Source organism: Protobothrops mucrosquamatus, unplaced genomic scaffold (genome assembly GCF_001527695.2).
Source record: "Protobothrops mucrosquamatus isolate PMUCROS unplaced genomic scaffold, P.Mucros_1.0 scaffold802, whole genome shotgun sequence".
In the NCBI taxonomy this organism is placed as follows: domain Eukaryota; kingdom Metazoa; phylum Chordata; class Lepidosauria; order Squamata; family Viperidae; genus Protobothrops; species Protobothrops mucrosquamatus.
Window position 1 is genome coordinate 77,555 of NW_015387068.1, and position 27,822 is coordinate 105,376.

At 39.5% G+C, this 27,822-nt stretch overlaps 1 protein-coding gene across 1 annotated transcript; it reads right to left on the reverse strand.

Moving 5' to 3' along the window:
* Window positions 1-297: 297 nt before the first annotated feature.
* On the reverse strand, window positions 298-27,316 carry LOC107289996 (tomoregulin-2-like; the record flags this gene model as incomplete). The annotated part of the gene is made up of 4 exons (XM_015818827.1): window positions 27,095-27,316; window positions 24,961-25,070; window positions 6,900-7,029; window positions 298-324 (listed from the first exon to the last, which is right to left on the reverse strand). Coding segments are annotated over exons 1-4 (442 nt in total), but the record flags the coding sequence as incomplete, so codon positions are not given.
* Window positions 27,317-27,822: the final 506 nt, after the last annotated feature.

The window sequence follows — 27,822 nt, forward strand, 5'->3', positions numbered from 1 at the left end:
CAATGCTAACATAAATAAACAGGTACATGTAACAACGATAGTAACAGCAGATGGAGATAGAGTGCCAGTTAAATAGAGAATAAAACAAAATTCTACCAGAAATAAAACATCTTTCTGAATTTCTATTTTAGAACAGCTAAGAATTTTTGTTTGAGTAAAATGCAAAATGTCACTTCCCAGAGGAAAATACAATCTTAGCAATTGTAATACAAGATAGAATAACAAATCTAGAAAAACCACAGTAACAAGTCTGCAGGGAAGGGGGGGGGGGAGAAAGTTTTAAGAAAACATCCCTACCTCCATCACCTGATCCAGAGCCTGCATCTGTAAGAAGAGAGGAGGAAATAAAATACATCTGCATAAGAACAGTTCGTATGTTTGCAAAGCTGGATTCTACTTCATTAAAAGTCTGCTAGCAAATTATGCTTCTGATGTTAATCCTCTGCAAATTGATATATACATTGTACTCTGTGTATTTTGATTTATCCATACTCTTTTTGATGCTGCTATGTGCTTTTCAAGTGCCTTACAGATGCTACTACTATTGCTGCTCTTAATTCTGTTTATTTATTTGTTTATTTATTAAATTTATATACCGCCCTATCTCCCTTACGGGACTCAGGGCGGTGAACAGGCGATACTAAAAACCACGATAATAAATAAATAGTTTCTGTTCTAAAATCGAATTAAATAACAGGCCTGTTCTAAAAACACACCCATACAAAAAAACCCCACTGAAACATAATCAAACTACGCCAGGCCGACCGCACGGAATAGATGTGCCTTCAGGGCTCGGCGAAAAAGGCGCTGGTCCGCAACTGTACGTAGGTCGGGGGGTAGGTCATTCCAGAGGGCAGGAGCTGCCACAGAGAAGGCTCTCCCCCTGGGGGTCGCCAGCCGGCATTGTCTGGCCGACGGCACTCTAAGGAGGCCCTCTCTGTGGGAGCGGACTGGTCGAAGGGAGGTGTTTGGTAGGAGGCGGTGTTGCACAACCCACCAAGTTAGTTTTCGCATGAGCATTACATTTTCTTCTCAATGATATTTGATGACTATGTTGCCCTTTTAAATATCAGTTTTTCAAAACAACCAAAATGAGGACTCCTGAGTCATAAGGCCATCCGTGCATGATCTTTGACGCACTGACCAGAGTTCTGTATTCCCATAATATAAATAATAAAAAGCTCAGGTCTGTGATAGGCAGTGGTCAGTAAAAAAAGATGATCAGGTGAAATGCTACACAGTTTGGTCCAGCTCACCAAGATGCAATTAGGTATTATCCCCCAAACCTGTATGATACAAAATATTGCAACCTGTTCTGCTCTATAGCGTGCGCTGAAGATGGAGGCAATTCCAGGACTCCATGAAACCTTGAACTGGCCTGCTGGAAAGCCTTGTCCTAACAGCAAAAGAGCAGTGGAGCAGTGGAACCACTGTCCAGAATCTTTTATATATAAAGGTTTTATTAATTTTTAAAAATTAGTCTTTAGTGCTTAGTAAACAACATGTTGTCTGGTTCAGATATGTAACATTAACTTCTTCAATATAAATCTGTTCAATACCACACAGCCCAGTATTTTTCCCCTAATCCTCCTTTCTTCTCCATATTTTTTCCATTTTCCCTTCATTACACCATTACAATTTTTGGTACTGTTAATGTATGCAGCGTTAGGTATAAGCATCTTCATCATATTTTACTAATATCATACAAATAATAATATCAATTCATAAATCAATAATGTCAATTCATTAATCAATATCCTGTTTTTCGTGTTCTTGTTAAAGTTTGATTTCTCATTAGTATTTGAAATGTCTTTATCAGTTATGATTTTCTCAATATTAATTACATTTATATAGCTGAAAGTTTGATTCAAATCAATCCTCTTATCTTCATATTTCCCATATCAAAAAAAAGAGAAAAAAATGCTATCTTAATTCTAAATTATATCTTGCATTATAAAGGTCTAATTATATCTAAGGGTCTTCTGTTCTTTCAATCTTATTCAAAGAAATATTTAAATGTATAATGCCCCTTCTAAAAGGTCAAATCTTCTGTTTTTTAAATCTGACTCTCGCTTTCTTTCTTTGCCAAGTCACTTTCCAAGCCAGGACAATTAGATCGCCCAAGAATTTTCTTTCTATTTTTGTAAAAATTGCTTGGCACGAGGAAGACAATTTAGGTAGCGTATTTTTTGGGGGGGAATTCCGCCCATTTATATTCCTCCCTTTCTCTTTTCAATCCCTGTCTCCCAAGTTGTGACATTTCCCTTAACAGCTCTATATTCCCTTTTTAAAAATCTTTTTCCTTGCCATCAAATATATTTTGCAGACCTGAAGGGTAAAAGGCCTTTTGCATTTTCATTGTTATAGCTAAGTCTTGCAGTATTTTGTTTGTATACAGTCATTTGTATTTCCCTTCTTTTATCTCTTCCATTTCTAAATCCATTTCCTCTGTTTCGACTTCTGATTTCTGGATTGTTTGTTCATATTTTGTAGTTGTTATCTGGGAGCTTTCTAGTTGTAGATTTAATTTGGAGATTTGCTTGTTTATATTGTCTAAATTGTTTTTAGTCTCATTATGATTTATTTTTATCTCCTCTTTGCATTCAACAATTGTTTGGTGAATTAGTTGTAGCATAGAATATATTTCTTTCTGAAAGGTGTTTGTTTTTTCTCAGAATTGATGGAAAGATTTGTGAGGGGGCTATAATTCTCCGGAGGACCACGTGAGATCCAAGGCTGTTTTTTGCCCACACCTAATCTAGACCAGTGTTTTGAAAACTTGACAACTTTAAGATGTGAGGAAGCTGCTGGCTGGGAATTCTGAGAGTTGAAGTCTACATATCTTAAAATTGCTAACTCTGAAAAACACTGATCTACACACACTAGTCCAAGAGCTAAACTGGGAGGAATGACAGCTTTAGCAAGCAGACCTCTAATGCAATGATAAAGGAACTGATCTACTAGGGACAGTATCAAAAAGCCAGGAGTGATCCTAACAAATTGGAACTGTTACAACAGAGACTTCAAGCATATGACAATTACAGATAGTCCTTGGTGAACAACAGTAATTGAATCGCAACTGCATCACTAAGTGACAAGTGTAATATCACATGACTGCATTGATTTGGGATGGCAGTTTTGGGAGTTCCAGCTGTGGTCATTAGGTGAATTCCAGATGGTTGCTAGGTACTGTATCACATTATCTCAATTTGCAACCTCCTGCTTCCCCATTGACTTTGCTTCTCAGAAGCTGGCAGTGAAGGTTGAAAAGGGTGATCACATGACCCTGGGGCACTGTGAGCCAGTAGCCAAGTTCCTGAAGCGCAATCACATGACCATGGGATGCTGCAATAGCCACAATTTTGAGAGAACTGGCCATAAGACTCCTTGTTCAGTGTCATCGTAACTTCAAACAGTTGCTAAACAAATGGTCATTAATCAAGGACTACTTGCATATGCCTAGATAACTAATTAAGAAAAACTCTTTGTTAAAAAGTCCTGCAATTAAATTTCAAATGCACATTCAACATCTGATGAGCATTAAAAATACAGTTTTAAAAGAAATTTTGAATTTTAATCAGTTTTTTTTTAAATGAATCTAAAAGAAAGAAAAGAAAGCAAACAACAAAGATCAGTGCCTTGCTTTAGGAGAAATTCTTGTCAGAAACGCTTTTCAGCATTGCAGATGATTAGGAAGGTAAAGGAACAACCTGCAAGATACAACATTGGAATTCTGTCCTAATGCTGGGAATCAAAATCCCAATTTATTTATAATCAGTTAATCCAGGGCAAACTGTCGTTCTGATACGGTTTTTTAAAAATGTTCCTTTTAAAATGGAACTGCAACATTTCTCAAATCATAGCTATGTTTTGGCAAACACAATAGAGCATCCATCATGCATCTAGCAAAAAACAACAACAACAGAGCAAGCCAACAAACAATTATATATATGTATGTATGTTTGTATGTATATGTGTGTGTGTGTATAAATGCACTGCGCTTGTTTTTCAGAGTAAGACATAGAAATAGGACTATTTTATCACATTACTGCCAATTGCGATGAAAAGTCCCTTGCAGCTGTGATTCCAAATGAGACTATCATCCTTATGTGCAGATCCTTCTGAATGGGAAGTCTATGAAATACCTGCTTAATCATTAATTTTATCTCACAAGAGAAGTAAGATTTCATATTTTTTACCCCTTCTCTCCTACTGGCTCCTGAGCTAGCCTTCATATCCCCAACCTCAGCTGGAAGAAATATAGATTACCATTTCTGAAACTTGATCCTCAAGGAGGCTTTTGTCTCATTCCCTGCTGACCACAGAGGCAGTTTACATTCAATCTGAGCTGTTCTGATGTTAAAGCAGCATTTTCTCTTTTCTCCCAGTACAAACTGAACAATCTGCCATGCCTCATTTACGTTGACTTAGTCAAGAGCTGGGTTTGATCCAACTCTCATTCACCCCCTGAAGTTGCTGAGCTGTCCCCCCCTCCCTTTTCCTCTTCCCTGACACTGTATTCCAGGGCCATTTTGCTTTTAGCAGTGGGAGAATCCAGTTCTTTCAAACTGAGTGTTCCCCTCTACCAAAAGATCATCGCTCCCCAGTTCCCCTGCCAGAATTAGCGGAAAATCCTCAATCTGCTTAGAGGGGATTGGCAAGATAAGGGAGAGAATGATTCTTAAACTGCCAGTTCTTTCCACAGGATTGGAGGACTGCAGTTAAAGAATCTGTGTTTGCTCCCATTTGCTCTCCTTGCAAGCTTTCCAAGCAATGATCTGAAACACTTGGTTGTGCAGGAAACAGCTATTTTTTAAAAAAAGAGGGGGTCTTCAGCCTCCCTGCCACCTCCCCCCCATGGATCAGGTCTCTCAGGAAAAGATTTTTACAGATTGCTAGACCCAGGGGATGTCAAAAACCTACCTCCTTCCATAGGGAGAACAATAGGTAGTTGTTGCACATTTGAATGGACTTGGAAGGAGATTCCGGTCCTTCTCACATATTCTTTATGGCATCATAGTGGCCAAGTAGCCCATATTCTGAGGCAAAATATAAGCTATTCCTATAATAGAAACCATGCTGTTGCTCAAGACATGAGACCCCTTTTACTTTTTCAAGCCTACGATTTACTTATGACTCACATACTGGTTGGCAATTCCCTCCACTTTTCTGTGAGATCTTCCCTCTGTTGAGAATATGAAAGAGAATAATCTAGTCAAAAGGCCAAAACCATTCTGGCCGTTTGGGAGATTTCCAAGACAACGTTTTTGTTTTTAGCTTAGCAGGGTCAAACATTTGGATGAGGAGCTGGTGAGAAATCTCAGGGTTGTATTAAAGACACATGGAGAGGGAAAAAAAACACTCTAAAAGATGACTTGGCACATCATTTCCATCAGGGGATATTCCTCTTTCTGTTATTGTGATTTGCAATAATATGGTTTAAAAGATTAGTCCCACTTCCAGACCTCACTATAAAAAGTGAGCACAATGCCTTAAAGAAACAAAACATATGATTGTAGGCACCCTGAGTGGATGATCTCCCATTAATCCAATCACATCAAAAGGAGCACATTGTGTCTCCCATTAGCACTAAATACATACCTTTACAGGAAATTCATAGCCAGTCTCCTTTCTTCTCAACCCTCCAAATCCTACATTTGCATTACCAATATGCAAACCATAAAGGGCCAAGTTTTTATTCTATTTGACACCTCCAAATTATCAGATAGGAGAAGCCCAACTATCCAATCCTTATCCAAATACATCTGCCCTGCTCCCTTGTGACACTGTCGCTGAATTCCCTCCTATCTCTGTGGTTCAGAGGCTAAAAACATATCCTCAAACAACGACTGCTGGCTCCAAAGCACTCCCCTATCCTTCCTCTAGCTCAGGGGTGTCAAACTCACCGCAGTCACATGATGTGTCGCGACGTAGTGTGACTTTTTTCCCCTTGCCGGAGTTGGGGTGGGTGTGGCTTCTGTGTGACACATCTGGCCCATGGGCCGGCAGTTTGACACCCCGGGTCTAGCTGGAAAAACACATTTTGCCCCAATCATTAGTTCTTTTCCTTCCTACAAAAGTCCCAGAGTCATTTCTGGCTACCAGCCTCGGTTCTAGATTGCCATGACAAGAAATCAGAATGTATTCTCCATACAATAGTGGCATTAACTCACCAACTATGGCTTTAAAATATTTTAGTTTTATTACCTATACTGATCTTACTCTAATTTTAACTGTCTCAGAGCTAGTTTAACACCTAAAACTGCCAGAAACAAACCAAATGTTGAGTAGCACAGCCTTCCTTGAACCTATTCCTCCACTAGGAGAGGCAGCTTCTGCATTAATAAATATTGTTTAGATGGATTTATACATCACACTAAGACATAAAATGGTTTCTTTGATATTGTAAATTGTAAGGTTGTTGCATCAGGATTAATGTATGATTGTGCTACATGAACCTAGACATATAGAACCTAAACTCAATATATAAATCACTGCTTAATGTAGTTGACCTTTAAGGTGGCAAAATATCTTACACAAATTTGTCCACAATCAGATCTAACCCCCTTTTTAAAATATTGATCAAACAAAGCATTTTGGGAAACTTTGTTAATCATACATTCCGCCATCTTTAATTGTGCACATTGGGCAAAACATTGCATAATAAATAAAATGAATACTTGAAGAAATGGCAACGGTTTCCCAGGTAAGGAAAGAGGATGTCAAGGCAAGCAGAACTGATTGGGTTGCCGCATGAAAAGCACGCTTTCAATTATTGATCTAGGATGAATCTGACAGGAGCACAAAGGAGTACTCATGAAAATACACAGTACTGGTTGGGCTTGCTTGTCAACCGATTCCTGGATAACAATATGTAGCACAAAGCCGGCTGTACCTACCAGTGGCACATGATCCTTCTGACGCCACAAGTATCTCACTTTGCTGCTTGCAGGCAGCTTGTCTCAAATAGCACTCATTCTGATAGGTATCGCCACTGGAACCACACACAGGCACATAGTCGCTGTTACACTAATGAGCAAAAAAGAAAACAAGAGACAGCACCGTTAGTAAAGATGTGCACAGATGTGAAGCCCATTCGCCTTTACGTTCAGGCCTCTTACTGTAGACAGTTGCTAAAGACCAAAATTATAAGGTTGTAATTAACATTCACTCTCCTAATCCTTCTCAGATGGGAAGGTTGCCCAGATGAAAGGGACACAGTCATCTATAATATTTCAGAGGTTCTACAAAGTTTAAGGGGTTCAGGATGAGTTACAACCCACCCACCCTACATTACTATGTATATCCTTCTCTACTCTTTCTTATAGTCTCTCTTCCCTCCGTGTTTCTGTGCTGTTTTAATCTCGTTCCATCCTTTTTCAATTTCTTCTTCCTTTGGGCAAATAGAGTCATTAAAGGAACCAGAGCAGATGCTTTTGATATGATGCTTGATAAGGGTGTAAGAAAAAAAAGTATTGCTAGCAAAAGACTTGCAGAAGCCAGGATTAATCTCTTTGGAATTATTATTATTATTATTATTATTATTATTATTATTATTATTATTATTATTATTATTATTATTATTATTATTATTATTATTATTATTTAAAAAAAAATTAATCAATGGGACTGAATGGGAAGATTTTCAAGCTGGTGTGAATGGGTTCCTGATCTGATCTTCTAAGTAACATAGACGTAGAAAGATGCTCTTTCTAAGAATCAATTTTTAGTGAGACAAGAAAATGAAAATAAGATATGTGAAAACTATCATTATTCCTTATTTAATCAGGTTAAGGCTGTGGACAGAGCAGACCAGATCTGGATCTAATTGATATCTTGCCTGGAGTATATTTGGAAGTATCCCACAAATATCTATGCCAAATATTTCCTGCCTACTGTGTACACATCAGTACTCTGTCTAGTTTCTCCTTGACATAAGTGAGATATAAATAAAGCTGTCGACAAAATGACCACATTTCATGGTCCCTTTGCAAGCTACTTGAAAAAGGCAAAAGATTAACCACTAGAGTAATGATTATGAATATGATGAAAGAGTAGGCACAATCACTGAATATTGTTCTGCTTCAGAGCTTTTTGAAGGGATATTAAAATTTTGCTTGTCTTGAAGCATAGCAACTGCAACTAACTGGGTATTTCATTAGGCACTTAATTATGTGTCCTGATATCATAGATAGTTCCATTGCTTGGTGGCAGAGTTACAGAGGAATAACTTAAACCTCCCTTAAGCCAAACTTGCTTTCGCCAATCTAAGGCTCCTGTCATCCCCAATCAAGTAACGTCTGTGGGACAAGATGGCTTTCTCATTCCTCATGTCATGCCCCAAAGCCAACTATTAGTTACAATGGGGTAGCTTCTTTCATTGCACCTAAGAACTTCTGTTTAGTTGAGTGAGTTGGTTGAGAACAGATTGGTAGGCATACCCTTCTGGTTCTGACACATGCCACACAATAGGACTGGGGCGGCTACTTTATCTTACACTGCACTGCGGAATTTGAAGGAAAATGTGTCTGGGCTGCTCAAAGTAAAGACACAGTCCTGGGTTTTGCAGATACCAGTGTCATTCTTGGGGGTTATCTATTACATATTAGCCAATCAGGATGTTCACTCTTAACTTGCCATACCATTAGGAGTTGTGGTCGAACAAGGAAGCTAAATATTTTCTTCTTGTGCATATTAAGAAGAAAGCTGTTTGCCTCCAGTTACAATTAGCTATTCCATCTAAAATGGAGAATTTTGGTTTCCTCTTAGCTTATTAAATAGGAACACCAATCTGCTTAGGTAAATTGGCATCAAACTGCAGTACCTCATTAATATAGCAACTAATTGACCTAACCAGGCTGTAAGGGGTAAGGCAGAAGGTAGAGAAACCGATGCTTCATTGTTCCATCTTTTGTAAATTAAAGAGACAGCATCTAAACAAGCTGTAGAATAGAACTGGCCCTGGCAAAATAAAACAAAACAAAGGTAAACCAAAGTTTCAAAGATGAGCCTGACCGCCCTAATGGCAGAAGGCTGTGCAACCTCATATACAGTATATATCATTGAGAAGGGTATTATTGATTGGAAACTACTGCAATGACAACACAAGTAATACCAACTCAAACTTTATATTAATAAAAGAGATTTTGTCCTAGCTATCCTTGTATGCAGCACTGCTCCTCAGTGCAGCTGATCTGACCCTCTTTTTTCCACTTCATGCAGAGCCAGACATATTAAGTCCAGAGTTATTCATATCGTGGCAAAGTCACGTGGATGAGAACAAGAGAGCACCTGCAGTTAATGATTAATCCACACTCTATCAACCCACCTGAAATTCCTGCTACGCATAGGAGGCCATCAGCTTTCTCATCTTCCATCAGAAGAAAAGGGCAGCTTCCCCCATTACCACCCTTGTTCATATTAATAAAAATAATTTGATTTTATGATTAAAATTAGACAACCTACCGGGTGCAGTTATCACAAGAAAATCATACTCAATAGCATTAGAGATACTTGGCTGTGCCCTGTACCAGATAATTATGCCAGCGATGTGATTATCTCATGATTACTGTACTCTTGATATATCTCATTGTTTAATTAGAACAAATATAATGATCAAGATTATTATTTACAAATGATAAGCTCTGTTTAAAACTAGTTAAAAATAGGAAAAAGTCACACTGCCAATTAGTTGTTCTACACTTAACGATCTTATGACATGTTAATATACATAATGTAATTGAGACGAGGGAAAATGACAGACCATAGACTGCCTCCAAAGAGAAATGGTAAATAGAAAAGTTATCCTAGGTGACACTTCCACAAAGAAACAAATTCCAGAAAAGTCTTAATAATAATAATAATAATAATAATAATAATAATAATAATAATAATAATAATAATAATAATAATAATAATAAAAAAACTTTATTACGGTCACAGACCAGCAATAGCCATCACTTTTTACAATATATTAAATAATAATAATAATAGTAAAAATAGTACTAACATTAATAGTAAATAATAACATCCCTGTTAAGAAAATACATGTTCTCAAAATGTTAGGGTCACTCCCTAGTTCACGTGAGTGGATAGCCGATTAATGTGTGAGTAAATATAATGTTCCAAACATTATTAGAGATATCTCCCGAAAATTGGCACAAATTGACGACTATAGGTCTGTAACCAATTTTTTTCTTGTGGACATTGCCGCAACACAGTATTTTGCCACTGCATGCGTGATAGAAGGATTTGAGTCTTGGAGGAGAAAGCCTACATAANTCCTTTGGGTGCAGCTAAGATGGCTCGCAGGAATTTGGTTTGTATGGTTTCCAGCAAGTTTTTCTTTGCAAGGATTCCTGTTTGTGCCCCATATAGAATTTGCGCCAATGTTTTGGCCTCGAAAAGTTTTAAGGCAGCAGGTACTAATTGACCTCCGCCTGTGTAAAAGTAATGTTTGATTGCATTTAAGGACCTATTGCTGCTTGCAATGTGTGATCCAGGTGTGCCTTCCATGTCCCTTGCAAGTGGAAAACCACCCCAAGGTATCTAAAGGTTCTAACCTGTTCCAAACTATGTCCTTCTATTTTCCAGGAGTATTGGCTGGGTCTTTTAGCAAAAACTAAAATTTTGATTTATCAAAGTTAAGGACCAACTTGTTCTGTCTGCAGTAGCCAAGTGTTGCCCTAATTGCTCTCTTCAGTCCTACAGGAGTTTGCGAAATAATGACCGCATCGTCGGCATACAGAAGAATCGGGATTTTACGATGTGCTAGGTTGGGCGGATGCAGATCAGGGTTCTGTAAGAGATCGATCAGGGGGTTGATATAGAAGTTAAAAAGGGAGGGAGACAGGATGCAACCCTGCCATACCCCTTTTTGTACCCTTACTGAGCCGGTTAAAGTCCCTTGGGGATTACACCTCACTTTCAAGGTAGAATTGGCATACAATTTTTGTATGAGGAAAAGGAGGCGTTCCAGAAAAGTCTTACTACTTGGGCAATGTGTGGTATTTCAGTTAGCTAAGGAACGAAACATCTTCCATATCCCTTATGCCAGGGGTCTCTAAACTTGGCCGCTTTAAGACTTGTAGACTTCAACTCCCAGAATTCCTCAGCCAGCATGGGAATTGAAGTCCACAAGTCTTAAAGTGGCCAGGTTTGAAGACCCCTGCCTTATGCTTCTGATCTTATTTATTCATATAGGCTTGAAGTCTAACTTTTACTAACCACGTGTCCAATAGTATTATCTTCAACAAACCCAAAGAAATCTCTGTGAAGATTCTCTGCTAAACTGGCAATTTTCAGATAACACTTTCCAGCATTTTGATTTATCTGCTGAAATAGTCTGACAGCCTCATGGAGAGGGAGTATGATATAATGATTACCTCTAGTCCAAAGCTAGCGAGTACAAGCTAGATCTAGGGTCAAATGCCCCAGATGGAAACATACTGGCTGATCTTTTGACCATTTGCTGGCTGAATTCAGATGTAATATGAAATCATAATTGGCTCTCATTCATGTGCACACGCACTACTGAGTCAGCCTTCATTCCTAGCTATTGCATGGACAATTCCATACAATTTTGTCTGTAATATGTTTGGAAATGGTTTGCCATTGCTGGCTTCATGCTTAAGGCAGAATTAGAATTCACAGTCTTCTATCTTCCAGCCACATGCATTATCCAAATTAGCTGCCTTACTTACCATGTAACAAGCAATAGTTAACTAAATTACACTTCAGAGCAGTGATAGACAACCAGCAACCTTTCTGTGCTAATTCAGCATCCATTCTGTGACCCCTGATAAAAACCTAGTTAATGTTTCTTAAATCTAGTGGCATAATGTTCCACTTCTTTAGCTTCAAAAATATTCCAAAAAAAATCTCAGTGAGGCTTAATGTATTTATTCTGTACTTAAACCTATCTCTCTCAACTCAACAGTAACTCTGGATGTTCAAAGCAGGTGGTTCAAGGAAAGAAAGTAGTGGAAACAGCAGAGCACAACACAGCTACTAGCACTAATGAAGTACTAGGAAGAACTGACTTAAGAGACCAATGAAATTAGAAAAAAAAAATTAAAGCTCAGAAATATGCCTGTCTAGTGGTATGTGGGAAAGACCTTGGGAGATGGGTCAAAGAGATGATACCTAGGGAACAGTCAGATAAGAGACAGCATAGCCTGCAGCTAGATAGTGGGCAGGCCAAGAGGCTCAAAAGGGACCTCCCTAGTTTCTTGGGGCGTAAAGAAGATGGTGGGAGAGCTATATTTTCAAACTTGCAAGACCCTGTTAATGTAGCTTTATAATAAGGTAGAATTATCTTATCTGACTCTGTTTCCTATCTGGTCTACTTGGTAAGGCTGACATCAACCTTGCAAGTCTTTCCCACTTGCCACTATAGATGGAAATGGATTACAATCCCAAACATGGAGTATAGGGGTGTCAAAGATTAAGAATACTGGTTAATAGTATGGTTCCAAGGGCACAAAATGAAAGCCTATAGAACTTCTTAGTTATTTGATTAAATAATACCAGAACAAACAAACTGGGATATACATTTAATTTTTCTATACTGCTTTTCCCTTGCTAATAATGGAAAAAACTTAAGATTCCAAAAAGTAACTCAAATTTGTTGGATGGTACTGCAGGTAGTCCTTGAGTTATGACCATAATTGAGTCCAAAATCTATGTTGCTAAGTGAAACATTTGTTGAGTTTTACCCCATTTTACGAATTTTCTTGCCACATTTGTTAAGTGAATCATTGCATTTGTTAAGTTAGTAACATGGTTGTTAAGTGAATCTGGATTCCCCATTGACTTTGCTTGTTAGAAGGTTGCAAAAGCTGGTCACATGACCCCAGGACACTGCAACCGTCATAAATATGAACTGATTGCCAAGCATCTGAATTCTGATCATGTAACCATGGGGATGCTTCAATTGTCATAAGTGTGAAAAACGGGTAGAAGTCACTTTTTTGAACTTGGTTGTAACTTCGACTGGTCACTAAATGAACTAAATGTTGTAAGTCGAGGACTACCTGTACAACTAATCTGCCAACTAAATTTAGCGCGAGATGAAGCTGCAAAAATGACCACTGGATGGAAGCCAACTGGTTGTCCTAGTTTTTTTGCCACCCACAGATGCTTCAAGATTAGTCATTTCTCCATCAAGGTTTTGACCAATTTGAAAATCCTTGGCTGTTTTCTAGGAACCGTTCCTTTTAATTTAATCAGTGGGGAAAACATGTATCTTTTTTAATTTAAAAAGTGAGGGAAATACATAAACCATCATGTTTCAACTCATTTACATGATCCAAGGTATTATTCTTGCTCCAAATACTCTCCCAAATCTCTTGCCCTGCTGCTTTGAAACAAAATGTTTTTTTTGAGCCAAGAAATCAGTATAATGTTAACAACAAGAAGAAGTAGTGCTTTTTTTGTAAAAAAAATAAAAAAAAAAAGGTGCCGGAACTCACACACGTCATACAACCCGCCTTGCCTATCCTACAAGGTTCCATCCATTCTAGGCATTCTATGACAAAAAAAGCCCTGAGAAGAAGCAAGACACAACTACATACAAACCAAGAACCAATTGATCTGAGCTCTTCTGTAATATGTGATAAGCTTCCAATGATTCCTCCTGGGCAACTTTAGAACTTAAGAATGAAAAAAAGAAATGAAATAAACTGAACATCCATCTCCTCAAAAAAACCAAAAACCCTGCCATTTTACAAAAAATTGCCTGCATACATTGCAAAGTGGAATTTTATTTGAAAGCTCCAGTGCCAGCCTTCATCCAGAATCTAAGCAAAGCTTCCAACGGAGCTGGAGGGTAAATTGGCAAAATTTACTAACACAATTAACACAGTCTCTAGGAATCTGATATATTCAGGCAGTGATCAAATCTTAATCAGAAATATGTCTTAACAGCCTTGCCTGTGATTGTTTATATGAATACCTAGAAGTGGTGCAATCTATCAACTGTGCTAGTTGTTCAGCGCTGGAAGGCATGTGCTTACTGCTGCCTTCCTCCAGCAAACACGAGTTTTTCAAGAATTTCAATTAGGACAGACTGCTTGAAATGACAGGAAACATACTCTGCCTCTTCCTTATTTGTAGTGTTTACAGTTTGTATATGATGTGATACAACTACCTATAGTTTCGCCACCAGCTATAATTTTCAGATCAGGAGGAAGTGAAAGATTCTGACGAATTGCAAGCCCACATTTGATTCTATGGCTCCGTGAGATGAGTGGCTTCTTGCAAAGTGTCCCAAACTGAAACAGGAGCCGGGTAGAAAGTGAGGGCTGGATATTTGTGGATGGTGGGATGGTGTTCATGAGCCTTCCTTGTATTCCTAATCTAGTTTTAGATGAGGAAAACATAACTGCTGGGGTTGAAGTAAGATTACTCACCTGACTATTTTACACAGAGAGGAATCAGTGCCCCAACCCTTATGGTTTTCATACTAGTTTGGAATAAAAATAGAAAAGCTGCTTAATCAAGTAAATAGTCCCTAGTGATTACCAAAAGCAAGAGAGTCAACCATACAGGCAGTTTTAATGACCGTTTAATGACTGATCACTTAGCAACTACTTGAAGTTACCCCTTCAAAAGGTACTTATGACTTGGTTTTGAAGTTCTGATTCTCACACACACACACACACACACACACACACACACACACCCTGCAGTCACATGATCACATTTTGGACACTTGGCAACTGGCTCACACTTATGGCCACTTGCAGCATTCAGCGATCACATGACCATAATTTTTGACATTTGCTGGTTTCCAGCAAAAAAATGTATATTGGCTATAATTGGTTTGCTTAACAGCTGTGGCATTTGCTTAACGACTGCTGTGTATTCTTAACGACTGCTGTAAAAAAAAGTTCATTAAATCGAGCACGGTCATGTGGTATCCCATTTAATGGCCATCATGACTTACAACTGTAATTCCAGGCTTGTAAGTCGCAGACAACCTGTAGATTTCTAATACATCCACTTGCTTAGAAATTAGCTGGTTTGGGAGATTCGGGCCATTCACCACCAACTGCTTGTGTGCAGAGAAGAGAAGACTCCCTACAGTAGAAATTCTGCACCATACTGAATATCAGGAAACAGAGGCTCATATTTCAGACCAGATCATTACAAATATTAGTCAGATTATTTCATCATGTAGTTTAAAAAGGAGATGGCTCAGAGACAGGCATGAGGTTGGGACCAAGGAGTACAGTGGGTAGAGACCAATGATGCAAAGGGGATAGTGCCATGCCAGCTGTGGATTTGTTTCCAGCCTGAAGATAACTGGGAAATTCTCTGGAACAAGAATAAGCCACCAAAAACTATATTATGCAACTCATAAATGATGACACCAGGCTTTCATCTATTTTAATTAATTAATTAAATGAATTCTGTTCCCTTCCTTTCTAAGCAAGTCCAATAGTATTCTCTCTCTGTATGTATGGCTGTATAAACATATACATTCACAGATACGTACTAGTTTAAATAATAAACTATTTGCCAATAAAAATGAAACATTCTCATTTTCTGGTTTGTATTTCTATTTTATTCTGAATCTGTAAACTGCTTCCTCTTTGGCACGTGGCCGGAGTTCCAAGTCAGCCTAAGTCGAACAAACTTTATGGATTTTTCACACATTTGTAGGCTCCATAAAGAAAAATGTCATATATTTGACTCTTACTGGAGCCATTGTTCCTCTTGGTCATGTGCATCTCCTATGATATTCACTCACTGGCAAATTACAAGGCTTAATATGTCCCACTGACCCTCATGCAGTAAGAGTTCACCCCACCCCACATGGAAAAGCTTAAAATGTGAATTTCACTCATGAGAGAATTTAAGTAGCATCCATTCTTTCCTTTTAGTCATGTGTATCTCACATGACAGTTTTTTAACCAGATTTGTATTTTGGACTCTGCGGGATAATAAGTAGTGATAATAATTTAAAAAAAATGAAAATCTGAAGTAGCAGAAAATCTGAAATGTCTAATGTACATTTAACACCACAAGATGTCCTAGGAGACATCAGTGCCTATAGAGTGCTCTCTTTGGTGCTTGCTACATTTCTTCCCTTATCTGTCAATGTTTAAAGGACACTTTTAATATTAGAAAAATAGATGAGAACCTAGCATCTTTTTTGTATCTCCAATAACGTTTTGGAGAGCAAATAGGTACTCTCAGGAGGTTTGGAGGGGATAGTTGATGACTACAAACTAGCACTTTGTTTGGAAAGATGCTAATCTGTCCAGTAAAAAGGGAACAAGATAAATTGGGGACCTTGACAATTTCCTGGTAGCACTGGGAGGCAAGGGTTGCTGGCAGGCTCTGTTTTCAGTCACAACAGAGGTGATAGGGCAGTGGTAGCACCATCTCTTGGCACTGATCTTCTAAAATTATTGGCTTGGCTCCAACTGATATTGTTCTACTTTACAATGACTTTAATCCCTGGGCACATGGTCAGAATGGCAATTCACTTAAGACCATTTTTGACCTTTGTTCTGTGCTTAATTCTATCTTCATTCTCCTCCAGCAGATATTTCTCTCCCTGCTGGCTTCTACAAATATCTCCAGCTGGAGAAATAGGAGGTAAGGAAAGGACTAAAGCATCCCCTCCTCCATCTTATCTTAGTGCATGAAGTAATTGGCCCCTCCCTCCAAGGCATAACCTATACTTTAAAACCAGGCTTCTGCAGGGTTAAACTAGCTATGCTCATCTTGGCTACCATAACTTTCTTTGGGTTATCCAAATAATTTGGCTTCCTCCCTTCCCTTGGAGTGAACACGCCAAACTACAGGTGGTGAAAAGGTCTAGAAGGAATGGAAAACTGCTAAGAATGAATCCCCTAATGAGCACATAGGACTGCTCTCTGCAAGAAGAAATAGTGCCTGCTCTTTTTGAAGCAGATGTGCAATAAGTGTGCTCAGTAGAGAAATAGAAGACCCTCACTGTGATTATCTGGTGGGTGCCTGGTGCTCTTTTTGCTTGCAGAGTTATGGATGAGCTTCTGGAGTCAAAGTGTCTTCCTGAAATAAGTCAGAATCCATTTGCGCAACTCCAAACGATCTGATCTGAACTTGCCCTTTGAGAAAATGGATGTTATTTTTTTTTCCTACTCTTTTACTTAATACTACCAATACATTTTGTATAATAATAGAAAGAAGACCTGGAGCTTCAGACAGTACCTGTTTCTGCAGTAGCAAAGGTTTTTGACCTTTTCTTTGGGGAATGATAACTTTTCATTCAATGCATAAACACAAAACACCGGGCAGGGGAGAGGGGGGATGGAAGTTTGCTACAGAAGGATGGCCAGGACTGGCCCTACTATTAAGTTGAGTAGGATGACTAAATCAGGCAGCGGATACTGAAATGCTGACAGTGCATGTGCCAAGTGGCTTTTACTGCACCTAGTTTATTCACCATCACATCAGTAGTGATGAAACCAAGATTCAATTGTGCTAGTCTTGTCCAATTCTGAGCCGAAGGAAAATATGAGTTTCACCCTAGGCTGCAAAATGTTTTGACTCACACTTTATTTTATTTATTAGATTTTTTTTATCTTACCTTTATTACTTCAAAAATAAATCAAAGTGGCAAACGTGCCTAATACTCCTTCCTCCTATTTTCCCCACAGCAATCCTGTGAGGTGAGCTGGGCAAAAAGTGAATGATTGGCTCAAAGACACTCAACTGTTTTTCACGCTTAAGGTAGAATTAGAATTCATGGTTTCCTGTTTTCTAGCCCAGCATTTTAACCAGCACATCAAACTGGCTCTGTTTATTTTGTTAAATCTTACAATGCATGAACCATAATCATTACTCAAATAATTATCATGGAAAAATTCCAGAGGAGTTGTGTTTCTTTGTTGCAGAAAAGCTACAGTCAAAATGTCTTAAAGACCAGGTTTTAAAATAAGTCAACATCTGCAACTAAAAATATGCTTTATAAGGCCACAGGGGGTTGTTTTCCATTAACAATTCTATTATTCATCATATAGGAATGTGATGAAGGTTGGGGTGGGATATTATAAATATTGTGGCTAAACTGGCACAGAGTGAGTGAGGTTAGTCAACCCATCATAAGATATACAATTTAGCTCTATGAATGGGATAAAATATCTTCACTCTGTGGTTTCCCAGATGGTGTAAAAATCAAAATGATTTTACTTGTCCTTGCCCAAATTTTGCAAAGTCAAATCAGTGCCATTATCAAAACTAAACAAATACAAATCTGTGATTCTCTTCTCTTCGATATACTAAAGCTTGAACTGATGTCACAAATCTTTCCCCTGAATAAATCCTCCACTCTATAGTGATATTTTCCAGAACTGCCAAATTATCTATCCTGAGCATAAATGAGGTTACGCGCTTCTTGTGGTGGACGTCCACAAAGATCAACTGATGGAGCTGTGCCATCTTGCTAGTATGACAGTACTCACACACGTTCCTGATTTTGTAGGTCCTGAACAAGTCTTAGGTTGATTGGCTGAATAGTATATAGAAGTTTATAAGATTGGCATTAGAAGCTTAATGTTAAGAATAGGGGGAGGGGGTTTCCGACAGACACAATTGAAAGACAAAGAAAAAAAGGAGAGTCAGAAATGAAACCTATTTGTTCCAAGGAATGTGACTAACAAGTGCTATTGGGAAGGGGAAGAAGAAGAAGAAAAAAAAAAGAGGGACTATAGTTAGTCCTCAACTTACAACTATAATTGGCCCCAGAATTTCTGTTGCTAAGCAGGGAAGTTGTTAAGTGAGTTGCACCTGATTTTGCAACCTTTTTAAAAAAGGGTTCTTGAGTGAATCATTGCAGTTGTTAAGTGAATATTGTGGTCATTAAGCAAATCCAGCTTCTCCCATTGCCTTGACTTGTCAGAAGCTGGCTGAGAAGGTTGCATATGGCAACCACATGACCACAGGACTCTACAACCATTTTAAAAACATGCTGGTTGCCAAGTGTTTCGATTATAATCATGTGAGGATGCTGCAATGGTCATAAGTGTGAGGACCAGTCATAAGTCACTTTTTTCAGTGCTGTTGTAACTTTGAATGGTTGCTAAATGAATGGTTGTAAGTCGAGAACTATCTATATTCAAATGGGCAAACAAAGCACCCTACCACCACAATCTGATCTGTTCTCTTCTCTTTCTCTCTGCCATCTTCTCATTTTCCTGATCCTAGTTGCTCACAGAGAAGTGAAATAGGATAGCTAGGATGGGTAAAACCACCCATGTAATGTCGGACATGAGGTTCTTTAATTTTCCAATGGAATGTCTTGGCCTGGTAAGCCAATATCCACATATAGCTTCCTGTTTCACTCATAAACAAGACAGGCCTGGAGGAGAAGAGTTCATTTCCATCATATTTTCTGGACTTGATACTTAACTAGGACAAAGTTGAAGAAAATGTGTTACTTCTCTCCTCCCCCCCATCACTACAAAAGAAATCAAAATAAGACACTAAAGTCTATACCCAATCTAAACTCCCAGAGCCACCACAATCTTGAATGCTACTATTATTGCCATTCCAATAGTTGTTACCAGAGTAAAATGTTTAATATACTATTAGAGGCCAATTAATAAATTTGTAAGAGGTAAATATAAGAATACTTACTAATCTAGTTCACTCTGAACTAAATCAAATGTAATTTTTGTCATGGGTCTTCTTACCTCTTGGTCCTAATCCTGCTTCCATTTTGAAGGATAGCCATTGTTACCTATTCAAGTACTCAAGTAGGGCCTTTGCTTCTATCTGAAAAACTTGCACTTCCCTCTCATTCTTGACTATGTGGGATTTATAGGATACTTGTTGCAACCTATTTATTAAAATTAATTGAACAAGGACAGTTTACTGTACATATTTATATTGATTCCAGACAGCTCATTTTAGGGTTTCTAACAACAATTATTGATCCTTGCTTCTGGATCTTCCCCAGCAGCTTACATTTGCAGGCATAACCAAATTTAAAAAAATAACTGTATCCTATAATGAAGTTTCAAACCCTGATTTCTCCAGATCATGCTACTGCTAATACGTTCATTTCAGTTTCTGCTCTTTTCCCATAGAAACTCCTTCACAATTACAATGCAAATGCAGGTTAGGTTAAGATCTTTCATTACATGATTGTCCAGAGAGCTCTGAAAATGAGAGTGATAATTTCAGCCTAGATCTTCTGACTACAAACAAAAAATCTAGTTGAAAAGGAAGAACATCTGTCTTAACCTTATGCTTTCGAGAAAGTTTTTTTAAAACAGAAATCTTCTGATGAAACTTTAAATGCATATCCTAAATATTATCCTTTGTAGACTGTTGGAGATCAAAAGAGAACAGACACACACACATGCGCCCACAAAAACAATCCAACTGCAGGTGGATCCGAGCTCTCATTTATGCCACATCATTTTATGATGCTCAAATTTAGTGGGAAAATGGCTGATTCTCAGTGGCACAGTGCAGCGGCTTTTCCCCAAATGCCTCCAGTTCTACTTCTAATTTCAACTGCTAGAAAACAAATCACCTTGGAACCAGTGGAAACCCACTGCAAAACATTGCATCCCAAAGAAGGCCAGTTCCAAAATTAAAGAGACCCAAGTAAATGCCATCTTCTGTCAGTGATTCCATTGGGAGCCACTGAACTTTTGCATCAAAATCTGCTATCATCCTTCTTTTCCAAACAACAACGTCTTTCTTGCAAAGAAACTTAAAAAGCTATGCTACTGAAACATCTCTACAAGGAAATACTCCTTAATTGAAGGAGAAAGAGAGAGAGAGAGAGAGAGAGAGAGAGAGAGACAGACAGACAGACAGACAGACAGACAGACAGACAGACAGACAGACAGACAGACAGACAGACATCATAACATCACTATTACCTTCCCACCGAAGTGGTGCCTATTTATCTACTTGTATTTGTATGCTTTCAAACTGCTAGGCTGGTAGAAGGTGGGGTGAGGATGGGAGCTCACCCTGGTGCATGGCACTCAGATATCAAACCTGGGCTACTGACTTTCCAACCGACAAGCCCAGCATCTTAACCACTGAGCCACCACACCTAGATGGATGGATGGATGGATAGAAGATAGATAGACAGATTAATGTTGTAAGCCTCCCAGAGTCTCCTTGCAGAGAGATGGGCATCAAACTAATAAATAATAAAAATAAATATTGCAGAAAATGTGTATGGTGTGTCTGTGTACATACACATGTATATGTCTAATATAGAATCTCATTGAACTAATTCTGACAATATATAAATTCAATAAATAACAATTACATACTTCATATACTTAAAAGGAATTATCATGTTGATGAGGAAACTGAGCTGAAAACCCTTTAACACTGAATCCATGAACAGGATGACACAGATCCAAAAGAGGTTGATTGCCCATTTATAGATATAGCTGCAATATTTCTTCAAATGGGCTAATCTAACCTGCCATTTGTTCAAGCTAAGACACTTAGACAATTTTATTTCCTTGGATGGAACAAAACAATGAAAACAAGATGAGAGTAAGGGTGGTGCCATGACCTTTGCACAGATTTTAGGAAGAAATGTTTGGCACAGCCTTTCAGGATTCTTGATTAATGGTTACCTTCAGTCAGGACGCTGACTTATCATTCTTAAAAGTAGATTTTAAGCAAGCAAGCATAACAGAAGTACTGTAAAGACAGACTTCAGCCAAATATTATCCAGAAGTCAGATCCCAGCAGTGCCATTTCCTTCCTATTTACCACCATTAACTTTATTGCCATTCAGTCTTGGAGTTTACTGGCATAGCAGTCAAATGGAACTACAGTTACTCTCATATGTATGTGTGTGAGAGAATATAAAGGCATTTATATATAGCATATCCATATACCTATGTATATAACTCTTCACAGGGTTCAAACAATCTCCAGTACCACCCCAAGAAAGAGAGGTTCTAGGTGACAAACAGGCTGAAGACTTAAGATGCAGTTGAAGAGGTGGCAAAGCCTACCTCTCAACTCCCCATAGTGTTACCAGGAAAAGAGAACATTTGCTCCTTATCTACTTTCTCTTTTTTTACTTTCTCCACCCCCTCCCCAGTAAGATTGAGATCAGTCCCGCAGGGTGGGGTGCCTTCACTTCATCCCGGGATGTCCTGGTTTCTATCATCTGCAATATAGGCACAAACAAGATTTGATGGAACAATTAATCTCTTTGTACAAGCAAAATGCTCGTCATGCTTTGCTTTCTAGTACCACATGCTGAGAAAAAAACAAAGTGCAACAGGACTCCTTAGGGTTCAGCTCTAAACTTTGGTTTTGCGTTGGGGGTGAATCCAGGAACTAAATGATCAACCTTTAAAGTGGTCCCAGGTGTTGTGTCTAATCTGCAGCAATGGGCAAACAGACATGTTCTTCCCCAGAAAGCTTGGCCAGATTACTACAGAGAATAAAAGCACAATAACAAGCTTTTTCTAGGCTAGTTGGCAGCCCTACCTGGAATATGTTTTTTTTTTATCCCAGTGGGGAGTCATGATAGCTAGTGCAGCTCTGGGTTAAGAGAAAAGGTTTCCAAGCCAGAGGGTGCAAAGCTTTTAGGAGAGCTTGAATTTCTAGGGATTCTGGGGTAAGAAAATAATCCCACATTCAGTGATTGCAGGTCTCCTGTATTAAATGGATTCTGCATAACTGAACCAAGGTAGTGTCGTTATTGATTGAATTTATAATCATTTATGATTTATTGCTTAGCAGGGTTTGTTCTTTTGGGTTAGTAGAATTTGGAATGAGTTGTTTGAGCATGAAAACGAAAGATCCAATAGACTGCATGTACTCCCAGTGGCCCTTTTTTTTTTCCTTTGGGAAATAGCTTCTGTTACCTCTGCTACTATGAAAGCCCCTGTTTCAGCCCACTGTGTTCCCTAAATTTAAACCAATTGTGAAGCCCAACTGGAGCCAGCCAGGAGGAAGTCAGTGTGCTCTGAGCTTGCTTTGATTTTGCTGCTGTTGGCACTGAATTTGCTGCCACTCCCCATCAGGCAGTGATACAAGGACAAAGCATTAAATCAATGCCTTGAAAGAGGCAACTTCCAAGAAACTCAAGGAAGAGGTTCGTTTCAGACTTACATAGAATACTTTTGTTCATCCCCCCCCTCCTCTTTTGGCAAGAATTTGGGTCGAGAAATATAACACTTGAATGTAGTTTTATAGGCTTAGTGATAACATAAATATAAGTGCAATATGCAGAGCATGACTTTAGCAAGCATTATGTAATCCTAATACCTAATTTAAAGATTGATTAAGCACTGGCTATGAAATGCCATGCATGCTTAGAGAATCCTTATTCAATTAAAGGCTTATCACATATGGCTGCTACTACACTGTTAGATGCTAAACTAGTGATTTTAGCAACTGTGATTATTTTCATGGAATCCAAGAGGAAGTAAGGCCATAAAAGGACAACCCTACCATTCCCCCTCATTTACAAGGGTGTCTTTACTTCTAAAGCATGCTTCTGATACAGTTTCCGTACACAATGAAATATGCAACGGGAAGCAATTTGAAAATACTACACAATGTTTCTATTCTCTCTTTTTTCCCACTTGTAAACATTTATTTCATTCAACATTTTAGAGAAAATATATCCATTGCGAAAGAGAAAGAACAAAAGCAGGGATAAAAAGGTAGGATACAGAGGAGGAAACAAGGGATTTACAAATGCCATAAAGATTATACTTTTCCAGTATATTAATTGACTTTGAATAACTAAATATATGATGTGGTTTTAAAGGTCTGAAAATTGCTGTTAAGCGCTAAGGAAACCACAAATATTTTAAATACGGTCAACACAATATAAATCAGAAAATGAAATAAATAAAAAATGAATGATTTTTTTTCATGCTAAAAGTCTATTCTAATTTACAAGTTCTAAAAAATTAAAATATAGACTTTATGCCATCAAAGAAAACACAAACTCATGTACTGAACTGTAGTCTAGGAATGACATTCAATTTGAATGAAATTCTGTGTGGGGGGGTTTACTTTTGAGATGTGAACTTACAACGTTTACAGAAGAAAATGTACTAATAATAATTTATCTGTGCAGAAATAGTTATAGTATTATTTATCCTTCTTGATGTTCCATTAAAATCTGAATTTAAACCACTCCTCTGAGGGAAACTGTGCTGATTTCAGTCATGCATTTAGGGCAGAGGAAGTCATTGTAATAAGCCATTTTAAGCAGAATTCTGTGAAATGCAGCCTGCTGAAATCAATGGGACTTATTTCCAAGTAACGTTTGCTTCTAAGTGCCAGTTTAGCGCAGCAGCAGTTCCTACATTTCACTTAACTAAGAATAGCTTTGCCTTCACCCTTACAGAGAGACACCTTCAGGTTTATTAATACATATGAAGTTTTGTTTCAGACAATGTGGACTCCACCCTTAAAATCAGTAGAAACCGATTCAAGTAATATTTATACTTTCTTGGATTTGGGATTGAGAACCAATCCCAGCCAACCAAGAACTTGGGGAATGGAACGACCTTCTTTCCAATCTTGATAATAACCATACTCTTATTAGAGTGATTTGAGCTCATATTTATATAGATCTTCTTTACCCATCAGATCAGGATACGGCCTGCTGAATCTTTAACTGAAGATCTGTCTGGTTAGGAGAATGGAGAATGAACAGAAAAACTGATTTTATAAAGGCCACCAGTTCAAGCTTACATACCCCCCGCCCCAAGCATCTTATTCCAATGAAGCACTGGAAGAACAACATCTTCATTTCCCCAGAGACTCTGTCTTCTTGACACCAGTTGGCTGTCCTGCCAGCTTTTAAACTTGCAGCCAAGCCAGCCTTTCTCCCCGACTTCTCTCCATGCAGAGATATAAACTGCCAAGTGATAGCTTGTAAAGCAAGATTCCTGATTTGTATTCTCATTAGTGAATTACCGAATGAGAGATCAATCTTCTTACCTTGAACTGACAGACGCAAGTCACGGTATCACCAATCCTTAAGCACTCCCCGTCAAATTTGCAAGTATTGGTGTCACAGAGAAAGAGATCATTTTCTCTGTCATCATAACCTCAAACAGAAGAGAAAAATGCTGTCAGCTTCAGTCTGGCAAATGGACAGGAATAGGGCAACTGCTTTTTGAGGCACCTAGCACAACAATCCTTGTGGAAGAAGCACATTCTGTTTTCTCATACCCACTTTGTCTAGCATTCTTTTTTCCAAAGGAGTTTACTATCCTGGCATACTCACCTTGCTGCTGCCTCCTCACCTTTTTCTCTGTGGTGAGATTCTAATTTCTCAAAAAAAAAAAAATTGCTTGTAAAGCAACACATTTCCCGTTCCTCCTAACAGCTCTTCTGCCTCTAAGTCTAAAATGGGAATTTCTTCAATGCCCCTCTAGTAATAAAGATAAACCAGCTGCATAGTTTTTGTGATAGGCTGCTTGGTTCCAATGAAGACTGATCACCTCCTGGTTAAAAAGGAGGGAGGGGGCAGGTTTTGCAAAGAGCTTTCCAAAGAGCCTTTCCTCCAGTTCTGATAGGCAGGCTAGCAGATCTGACTAGAGAGTCAGCTCACAAATGCCTAGGCAGTTGTCAGACCTCAGCTAGCTGCCATCCTATTCTGAGGGTGTGTAGCAAGGGATTAAACAAAACAGCCACTTTCAAGCTCCGAATCTATGTCCTAAGGTCATAGAGCTCGGCTGTGTTTTAAAAAATGAAAACAGTACTGCTAGAGCAAAGGCAACATTGCTCCGAATGACTTGGATAGTGGAGACACAGCCTCCACCAAACTATGCCATTTCTGTAACGTATCTGAAGTAGTTTGAAGGATACTTTTAACATGACAGAACAGTACCAGGCTAAACCCTACAGATGCTGCAAAGGTGACTGAAATATGAAGCTTTGGGTTTGTTTGACTTAATTAAATGAAACCAATACAGATGAGGAAACTGCAGTGCTGACCAAATGATATATTCGGCAAGTATTGTCCCCACCTTCTCTCCCCACAGAGAGAAAAGATCTGCTTTTGCTTCAGGTTCAGACTTTTCACACTTTTATGGGGGAAGCAGAAGCTGCATTTTTCTAGTGGCTTGCCATTTTTTCTCACTGCATGCATAGATGCATAGTCGTAAAGGGGTCCTTACATAAGAAATATAGAGATTTTCACTGGAAGGGAAAATACTTCCAGAAACATTTGGAAGTCAAGCTCATGTGGGAAGCCCTGCACAGCTGGTGAGCCCATTCCAGACAGAAGAACGATTAACCTCTTGAGGATGAGCCCGATCATCGGAAAAGGCAACTGATGATGCGGAGAGGTAATAACTCTCTGGTGCTGCCTCTTCCTTATTCAGTTAGAGCATTTCAGTTGGAGGGTGCCTGGCAAACCACTTTGAGCAGGGATGAAACTGACCAGAGAAATCAGGCAAAGGAAGCCTGCTTAATAACAGCTTTCAGAAACAGTAGGCAGCTTTGGACCTGATTGTTAATACTTTTCTTTTCGGGAATAAAGTATTTCCTCCAATTTAACTCCTTTACAGAAAGCATCTCCCGTATAAAAGTTAAGAGAGAAAGAGGGTGTGAAGGAAAGAACTCGAAGTCTCCCCAAAGATCTAAAGATCCCCGGTGTATGCCCAAAGCAACAAGGCAGGTGGAAATGAGTTTTCTGGACTTGCTGGTTCCTGGTAAGCAGCCCAGACTTTCCTTTACAAAAGATCATCCCTTTTAAGTGGTGCTTTCTATCTCTTGCTTGCTTGCTCTAACTCTGAACAACGGCAAGCGCCCCAAGATTCATTTTACCAGATCCACCCTTTGCCGGCACGTAAGTCTGCGTTCAGACAGCCCAAGCCTAGCGAGCTCACCATCCAGTCAGTCTCGAACAGAGGCAATTCGAGGCGGGATGGAAGCAGCAAAAGCTCGTTACCTTGTCTCCCGGGTTCCCCTGGCATTTCCAAAAACAGCCCCCGGGGTGGGCCGTTTTTCAGAAGCGCCTCAAATCCCAACCCCTCGCCCGTCCGGGGAAAAAAAAAAAAAAAAGATGCCTCTGCTTGCAAAGGGAGGGACTCCATTTCTGTCCCAGGTTCCCGCCCAAGCTTACCGGAGCAATTCCAGCCGGTCGGCGTTTGGCAGTCACTTAAGGAGGTAGGGAAGGCTGCAAGTTTGTCCGGCCGGGCGACGATGAGCAGTGTCACCGGCAGAAGCAACCAGCAAAAGCAATCGCCAAGTGTCCAGCTGCTGCACTGGCGAACTGCGGAAGATTCCCACAACACCATGACTTCTGGAGTCAACTCTAGGGCGGCAGCGAGAGGGAAGCTCCCCAAAGCAGGTCGGTCTCGGACAGGCGGGCAGCAAGAGGCGTCGGGGGCGACTTAGCATCCCGGGGGCCCCAGCCAAGAGCAAGCGAGGAAGAAGCAGCAGTGGCAGCACCCAAGTACTAGCATGGTGAAGAAGAGCTCGAAGAGGATCCTGAGAGTTTCGGCAGAGATATCCAGTGGCCTAGCCCAGCCCGGGGAGTGGCAGGAGCAAGGGAGGCCGAGAAGGAGAAGGAGCGCCAGGAGGCTGGAGCAGCCGCTGCCATAAGGGGTCGGGCTGGGCTGGGCTGGGCTGGGCTGAGCTGGAGAAAAGAGCGTCAAGGCGCTTCGCAGCCAAGCCGCCGCCGCTGCCTCCTCTCCTGTTCTGCCGCCCGCATCCCTCTGGCGTTGGGAAAGCAGCAGGTCCTCTCAGCCCGCCGGGGTCACGTGGCGCAGGCAGCGCCGGCTCTGATTGGACGAGAGGAATGCAGGTCCCCGGGAAGGAGGGGGGGAGCGAGGCAGGGTGGTGGTGACG